The 8,765-nt window shown below is 51.4% G+C and overlaps 1 protein-coding gene across 1 annotated transcript; it reads left to right on the forward strand.

Moving 5' to 3' along the window:
* Positions 1 to 166: 166 nt before the first annotated feature.
* On the forward strand, positions 167 to 5,299 carry IRF9 (interferon regulatory factor 9). The gene is made up of 9 exons (XM_059372960.1): positions 167 to 428; positions 1,211 to 1,391; positions 1,712 to 1,898; positions 2,341 to 2,471; positions 2,555 to 2,639; positions 2,742 to 2,816; positions 3,439 to 3,780; positions 4,687 to 4,808; positions 4,974 to 5,299. Exons 2-9 carry the CDS (start codon positions 1,212 to 1,214, stop codon positions 5,100 to 5,102), a joined length of 1,251 nt encoding a protein of 416 aa, XP_059228943.1. The 5' UTR covers positions 167 to 428; position 1,211; the 3' UTR covers positions 5,103 to 5,299.
* Positions 5,300 to 8,765: the final 3,466 nt, after the last annotated feature.

Here is an 8,765-nt window from a genome sequence, read left to right on the forward strand (position 1 = left end):
GGTCACCTACCAGGCACCAGGCAGGCATGAGGAGGGAAACGTAGAAGCGTGGGTGGTATAGAGCCAGCCAGAGGCCTCAGCCAGACTCCACAACCTTCGCCGCCAGCAGCAAGCAGCAGTGGCGCAGAGATCAGGGAGTAGCTAAGGGGGTGGGAAGGTATGGAAATTAGCTTGAGGGGGAGGGGCCCTGCGGTGTACCAACAGTGGAATTTCAACAGTGAAGTCCTCAGATGCTTGCTGCCTCCTGGTGGCACGCGGTTGCCCTGCAGCTTGGACCACGTGATTTCTGAGAAGCAGCCCTGCCTGGAGGAGAACTGAAACTTTGGGTGGGGACTGTAGGAAGGGGCGGAGAAATCAGGACGCTGCCTGGACGGCTGCTGAGTCGAGGGCAGCTAGCTGCATCCTGGAACAGCCAGCGAGCCGCGCAGGTAAGATGGGAGAGTGGACGCCAGCCTGGTCTAGAGCTGGAAGGCCGGGCCGGATCGGATCGGAGGCGGGAGGTGGGGGGCAGGAGCTCCTGGGGCCCCTGCGCGGAACAGGACTGTACAAGTGGCCTGTGAAATAGAACGCGGGGCGGTTTGGCCTGAGTGAGAGACTGACCTGGGGCCAGTGTTCCCAGCTCTAGAGGCAAAGGACAGGAGACCCTGCTGCTAGGTTGTTGAGGAGAGAATTCTCAACCCGGGATGGAAGTGAGCGGCCCCTGTTTGTTTTCTTGCCTTCTGGCCCTGCCCACTTCCGCCGAAGCCTTGCCCCACCTACCCCAGAGGCTAGCAGAGGGGAAGGGTTGGTGGGGTCAACTTAGGTTATGGGGGTGGCGGGTGAGGGATCAATGGGGTTATCTCAGATGCCGAAACTACCTCTGCCGATGCTTGGGTAGAGACCAGGCCTCTTCCCGTTAGCCACACCGAGGGAGTTCTCTGCAGGCAGCCGATTCCTCAAAAGTCTTAAAACTAAGATCAACACGTAAGATTTCCTTCCAGATGTCATAGCTTGAGATGTTAAAAGGGATGTATTTTCTTTATCATTACTAGTGAAGGGAGAAACGACACAATTTGGCCCCAGAATTTTGAGAAATGTCTACAGACAATAGATGAATGGGATCCTTGAGGGCCCTTGCAGGAACCAACCCTATTTGTGAGGACCTTGGCAGATGTGCCCTCCCACGGCGTCGGTTCCACTGATGCTGCCTGCGTGTGACTCTTGTACCCAGGATGGCATCAGGCAGGGCACGCTGCACCCGAAAGCTGCGGAACTGGGTGGTAGAGCAAGTGGAGAGCGGGCAGTTCCCCGGGGTGTGCTGGGAGGATGCCGCCAAGACCATGTTCCGGATCCCCTGGAAGCACGCAGGCAAGCAGGACTTCCGGGAGGACCAGGACGCCGCTTTCTTCAAGGTGAAAGTGCTCAGAAACTAGCCCCCCCACCCCACCCCGCCCCAAGTGTGGCCTGTACACGGAAACTCCCACCTTCCAGGGCTTGTGTTGGCCTGGGTTGCAGAGAAAGGGGAGGTGGGAGGGTAGAACCAGCAGTGTGGACACAATCCGATACAAAGTGAAAGCGCGGAAGCTGTGAAGGATTTGGAGGCAGCATAAACCTGAACACTGGCTCTTCTGTGCATGTGCTCAGGCGGTGCAACCCCAAAGTCGCTGCCCGCCTCTACCGGGGAGTGGGGTGTGTGACATGCTGCCTCTGCTTTACTTCCTGTGTCTTGAAGGCATGGGCGATGTTTAAGGGGAAGTACAAGGAAGGGGACACAGAAGGCCCTGCCATCTGGAAGACACGTCTGCGCTGTGCCCTCAACAAGAGTCCTGAATTTGAGGAGGTTCCTGAGAGCGGCCATAGGGATGGTGCTGAGCCCTACAAGGTGTACCGGCTGCTGCCACCATCAGGGACCTGTTCTGGTGGGTGTCCCCTTGTGTCCCCTTGCACGGCCACTTCTAGAAACAGCAGACTGTGGACTAGGGGAGGATGGAGATGGGAGCCTTCTGGGAGGGTGCTGGGCCTCTCTGCAGGTTCCTCACTTAGAGTCCTGCCTGTCTCTGTACTTGGGAGCTGTTGCCCGGGTTCCCCTGCCTGGTCCTCCCCATCCTTTCACTGCCTCCTGTCCTACTCTCTGTCCACAGTTAAGACTCTGACTCTTGGGGCGCCTGGGTGGCTCAGTGGGTTAAGCCTCTGCCTTCGGCTCAAATCATGATCTCAGGGTCCTGGGAGCCTGCTTCCCCCTTTCTCTCTGCCTGCAGCTCTACTTGTGACTTCTCTCTCTGTCAAATAAATAAATAAAATCTTTAAAAAAAAAATTGAAAAGACTCTGACATTTGTCTCCCCCTCCACGATATTCCACAGCCCAGCCAGGGACCCAGAAGTCACCATCAAAGCGATGTCACAGTTTTGTGTCCTCTGAGAAGGAGGAGGAGGAGTGCACCACAAAGAACTGTATGCTCAGTCCCTCCTGGCTTGAGGACCCCCTCAGAAATGTAAGCACTGGGGAGGAAATGGGGAAGGGGGCAGGACAGTAATTAGGTGAGAGGTTGGCCAACAATAGACACTGTGTCTGCAGGAGGAGGTGGGGGCCAATGGGGGAACAGGCCATTCAAACTTTGGGAGCAGCAGCAGCAGCAGCAACAGCCCTGAGCCTCAGGAAGGTACCACCTCCCCTGCCTCTGTTTGTCACCCCCATGCCACAGCCTCTGGCCCAAGGACTCCTCATTCCCATCCTGAACCATATGCCTCTGTTTTCCTGATAGGTGCGGACACAACTGAAGGCGCCCCTTTCCAAGGAGATCAGGTGTCATTGGAGTTTCTGCCTCCTCCAGACTCAGGTGTGTGGCGTTTCTGACTCATCCCTGCTCCTTGTCTCCCCAGCTTGTCTCCCGGGAGTCATGCATGTATTACTGTATCTGTCGGGGCTTGTAGCAAACTGGGCCCCCCTTACCCCGACAGAGGCACTGGTTTCTAGGCAGTACACCAGACCAGACTCCAGACTCCAAACAGCTCAGCTCTCAAAGTACCCCCTATGCACTCTGTTCCCTGGAAATCCACTTTGAGACATGAATTCCCATGGGTCAAGCAGAGCCCCAGTCTCTGGGACCTTCGTACAAACTGTAAGACCCTGGGCATTAAGCCCTGAGTCCTCTGGGCATTTGTGTATCAGCTCCCCTCCTGAGTGATGGGAAAGTCTGGCTGGAAGCTCCTTGGCTGGTGGGGCTGGCAAGAGGGCGGATAAGGAGGAAGATGCCTTCTCTAACCTCAGAAGGGGCAGGCAGGGCCCCAGCCCACACTTGGTTTCCCTCTCTGGACCTCATATTTCTCACCCACAAGATGAGGATGTGGGATTTGCAAGGAGCCGTTCCTGGTCCCCTCAGGCCCTGGTGCTGACCAGGCAGAGCCCGAGGGTGAAGGCCAGGTGCAGGCCAGGTGCAGCTGGTGATTCTTTGTCCGCAGACTACTCTCTGCTGCTCACCTTCATCTATGGCGGGCGTGTGGTGGGAGAAGCCCAGGTGCAGAGCCTGGACTGCCGCCTGGTGGCTGAGCCCTCAGGCTCCCAGTGCGGAATGGAGCAGGTGGTCTTTCCCAAGCCTGACCCAAGGGAGCCTACTCAGCGCCTGCTGAGCCAGATCGAGAGGGGAGTCCTGGTCGCCAGCAACTCCCGGGGCCTCTTCGTGCAGCGCCTCTGCCCTATCCCTGTCTCCTGGAACGCACCCCAGGCACCGCCCGGTCCAGGCCCACATCTGCTGCCCAGCAATGAGTGCGTGGAGCTCTTCCGAACCACCTACTTCTGCAGAGGTAAGGCTGTTCCAGCTGAGCGGAGTCCCTGCCCTTGCCCCTTAGTTCCCCTCTACTGGACCTGGTAGGCTCTGCCACCACCCTGTTTCCTCCAGCAGATCCTTCCTTATAGCTCATGCATGGCATCCTGTACTTGCATAGTGCACAGCCTGGAGGGCTGTGTGCTCAGCCCTGGCAGCTACCTGGCAGCTGCCCTTCCCCAGCCCAGGCCTTGGAAGATAAGGCACAGGTGGAGCTGAGCAGGCAAGTCCCATCTCGGGGACTGCCCCCAGCATGGCACCTGACAGTAATGGAAAGGTGTGTTCCCAGACCTTCCCTGGCATCCATACTTGCATACACACCATTGACACCTTTGGGAGAGCTGGTGCACATTATCCACACCAGCCCTGCTCCACCCTAGGCAGCAACCCTGATTGGCCTTCTCCCATCCACTCCTGCAGTTCCACTTCCTGCCTCCATTCATCTCTGAATCTGTAATCTGACCTTAGGAGTAGGGGCCAGAAGTATAGGGGATGCAGGGCAGGAGCGTGCCAGGGCCATGGGTGTCCTTGGTAGCGGGGTTATGAGCAGGTGACAGAGAGGGGAGCCCCTGTGTGGTAGCAGCCCAGGCTGCTGCTATGAGGACTCTAAGCTCTTATAGCAGAGAGCTTTGCAGGCTGTATTAAAAACCAGTTACCTTCAAACACTTCTTACTTGGAGAAGGGGCACCCTTTCCTATTTGCATATGGGTGAATAGCAGCAGAGTTGCTGGCATTTCTTCTGGTGTGAGGAAACAGCCTCATGACCCTGCAGCTCCTGTTCTAGCCCTGATCTCCATTCGGCTCTGCAGTCACCGCTCTTTCTCTTGCCTGTGGCCTCTCTCTCCTCTTTCTTGCTTCCAACCCTTGACCCTTTCTCTTTCATCAGACTTGGCCAGGTACTTCCAGGGTCTCGGGCCCCCACCCAAGTTCCAGGTGACACTGAATTTCTGGGAGGAGAGCCCCAGCCCCAGCCATACCCCAAACCCAAAGAGTCTTATCACAGTGCAGGTGAGTTCAGAGGAGGGGGAGACCAAGCCTGCCTGTGGGGGTGGGGTGGGGTGGGGGTGGGGTGTTCCAGGAGAAGCAGGGGCCTCTGGAGGGAAAGATGCTCCTAGGGTAGTGTCTTCCCCAGCTGTGCTCATGACCATCTCTTCCCCACCTTTTCTGGCACAGATGGAGCAGGCCTTTGCCCGACATTTGCTGGAGGAGACTCCAGAGGAACAGGCAGCCTCTCTGTCCCTGCTGCAGAGCCTGGGGGCCCCACTTTCCTCCTTGCCCCTCTCTTCCTCCTATCTCCTTTGAAAGAGACTCATTCTCCACACCGTTGACCTGCCTCCCTCGTGCTAATTCTCAGTGGTTGCCTCTGATTGATACGTCCTTGAACTGCCGAGGTACCTGGCTGGTGGAGAACTCAGCAGTTATTTTTATCCACCCCACCACTTTTTCTTTCTTTTTTTTTTTTTTTTTTTTTTTTTTTTTTTTTTTTTTTTTTTTTTTATTTTGAGATACACCTTCTTTCATCTCTGAGGAACTAACCTGGAAAAGTCCAAATGGTGTGAACTCAGGGTACCTTTCCTCTTCCCCCACCCCTAAAGCTAAGCACTTTATATTTTCTTCTTAGATCTTCACTAGGGGTTTTAAAATAAAACTTTATTGAAAGAGGAGTCAGTATGTGCTTTGTTGGGATGAAAAGGTAGCAGGGGTGACCGGGAAGTGCTAAAGACGTAATTTGAGAGTGAGGTACTTGGGTTCTCCTCCCGCTGAGGTCTCTGGGCCCCTTTGCACTCCTCCAACTGAGGTTCTGGCTAGGAAGCTGTCTTTGCTCTGTGGGTTCCGGGCCCCAGGAGAGGATCAAGGTTAGCCACCAAGAAGAACACAGCCCACAGTGGCTCTTGCCACCAGCTTCACTTGGAAAAATCTGGGTTCCGCTGATCTTGGCTAGAGGTCTCTGATTTGGGGGTCTCCGGGCAGGAGGTCTAAATGAACAGGAGAACTTGAGGTTGCTGTCAAACTATGGGCTAAAGACCCTGGGGCCTAGGAAGGGAGGGGGAACCAAAGGAGGTGCTGAAAGGAATCAGAGGGCTGCTGAGCCCCCTCAGCGGAGGGAGACCAGGCCCCGGTGCCTCTTCTTCCAGCACATGGGACACTGTCACCCCAACAGGGACCCCCAACCTGGTTTCCTTGCCCTACCTAAGCCCCACAAAAGGCCATCTGGCCTAGACTGCCATGTCACCAACACTATTGGCTGAGATCTGAGAGCTCCAAATCATTTGACACTCCTCTCTCTTACGCCTGTGTTTCTTTTGCCACCGAACTGAAAGTTCTCCCTTCACAGGCCACTTGTCATCCTACCTCTCCACTCACGTCCAGCAGACAGTTCAGACCTAAGCCACCACTTGGCTGATGCCACAGCCTGCAGCTTCCCCCTTCTGCAGGGGACACCAGCTTAGAGGAGGGGGAGCCTCCCAGATCAGGCTCTTCCCTCTCACACTGCTCTTAGAAGCCTCCCATGGCTCAACTACATGATCAAAGCCCAGTACACCTAGATCCTCAAGGATCTTCTTGCTGTTGCATTTGACAAACTTCAGTGCTGCCTTTGAGCCTTGCTGCCTCCCTGGACTTTCCTCCTCTTCAGTCTTGCCCATCATCCTCCTGAGAAGCCAAGAGCCCAAACAGGCATCTGCATTAGCAGGGAAGAATGCAGGCACTGAGCGTACAGGTACATGAATTCTGTGGTGCCCTCAATTTGCTAAAATCCCTGCTGGCCCTTCTTTGCACTTGCTTCACCTTGACTTCCATTTTCTTGCTTTCCCTTTCTTTTTAATTTTAATTCCAGTATAAAGAACACACAATGTTAAATTAGTTTTCATGTATACAATTTTTTGTCCATTTATCAGTGGATACCTGGGCTGCTTTCATAGTTTGGCTATTGTAGATAATGCTATAAACATAAGGGTGCACATATCCTTTTGAATTAGTGCTTACCTATTCTTTGGGCAAATACCCTATAGTGGAATTACTGGATCATATGTAGTTCTATTTTTATTACTTTTAAAGATTTTATTTGAGAGAGAGAAAGTGAGCTCAAGCAGGGGGAAGCGGTAGAGGGAGAAGCAGACTCCCTACTGAGCAGGGAGCCTGATGTGGGGCTCTATCCCAAGACCCTGGAATCATGGCCTGGGCCAAAGGCAGCCGTTTAACTCACTGAACCATCCAGGTGCCCAGTAGTTCTATTTTTAATTTATTAAGGAACCTCCATAGTGTTGTCTGCAATGGCTGCACTGGTTTGCATTCCCACGCACAGTGCACAGGCTTCATTTTTCTCCACATCCTCTCTAACACCTGTTGGTTTCTTGTGTTTTTTATTTTTAGCCAGTCTGAGAGGTGTGAGTTGGTAACTCATTGTGGTTTTGATTTGTATTTCCCTGGTGATGTGATGTTGAGCATTTCTTCATATATCTGTTGCCCATCTGGATGTCTTATTCGCAGAAGACCTGTCTTCTGCCCATTTTTTAATTGAACAATTTTGAGGTTTTTTTGGTGTTGAGTTGCATACATTCTTTATATATTTTAGATACTAACACTTTATGAGATATGTCATTCGCAGATATTTTCTCCCATTCAGTAGGTTGCCTTTTAGTTTTGTTGATGGTTTCCTTGCTGTGCAGAAGCTTTTTATTTTGATGTAGTCCCAGTAGCTTATTTTTGCTTTTGTTTCCCTTGCCTCAGAAGACATAGCTAGAAAAATGGTACAGCTGATGTCAGAGAAATTATTGCCTGTGCTCTCTTCTAAGATTTTTATGGTTTTAAGCCTCACATTTTGGTCCTTGATCTGTGTTCAGTTTATTTTTTTATATGGTATAAGAAAGTGGTCCAGATGCGTTCTTTTGCATGTTGCTGTCTAGTTTTCCCACCATCATTTGTGGAAGAGGCCGTGTTTTTCCCATTGCATATTCTTGCCTCCTTTGTTGAAGATTCATTGACCATATAATTATGGGTTTATTGCTGGGCTCTCTTTTCTGTTCCATTGGTCAATATGTCTATTTTTAAAAATATTTACTTATTTTAGAGAGTGAGCAAGCATAAGTGGGAGGGCAGAGGGAGGGAGAGAGACTCTGAAGCAGACCCTCCACTGATCACAGTGCCAGACATGGGACTCAGTCACAGGACCCTGAGATCATGACCTGAGCCAGAATCCAGAGTCAGACACTCAACCAACTGCACCACACAGGCACCCTGTTACTTGTCTGTTTTTATGCCAGTACCATACAGTTTTGATATTTACAGCTTTGTAATATAACTTGAAGTCTGGAATTTTTTTTTTTTTTTAGATTTTATTTATTTATTTGACAGAGATCACAAGTAGGCAGAGAGGCAGGCAGAAAGAGAGGGGGGTGGGAAGCAGGCTCCCTGTTGAGCAGAGAGCCCGATGCTGGGCTTGATCCCAGAACCCTGGGATCATGACCTGAACAGAAGGCAGAGGCTTTTCCCGAAGTCTGGAATTATGATGTCTCCAGCTTTGCTTTTCTTTTTCAGGATTGCTTTGGCTATTCGAGTTCTTTTGTGGTTGCATACAAATTTTAGGATTGTTTGTTCTAGTTCTTTGAAAAATATTGTTGCTATTTTGATAGGGATTGCATTAAATCTGTAGACTGGTTTGGGTAGTACAGACTTTTTAACAATATTTGTTCATCCAGTTCATGAGCATGGAATGTCTTTCCATTTCTTCGTGTAATATTCAGTTTCTTTCATCAGTGTTTTATAGTTTAGAATACATATCTTTTACCTCTTTGATTAGGTTTATTCTTGGGTATTTTATTACTTCGGGTATAATTGTAAGTGGGATTGTTTTCTTAATTTCTCTTTCTGCTGCTTCGTAATTAGTGCATAGAAATGCAATGGATTTCTGTACATTGATTTTGTATTCTGTGACCTTACTGAATTCATTGGTAGTTCTAGTAGTTT

This window comes from Mustela nigripes, chromosome 13 (assembly GCF_022355385.1).
Source record: "Mustela nigripes isolate SB6536 chromosome 13, MUSNIG.SB6536, whole genome shotgun sequence".
Classification (NCBI taxonomy): Eukaryota; Metazoa; Chordata; class Mammalia; order Carnivora; family Mustelidae; genus Mustela; species Mustela nigripes.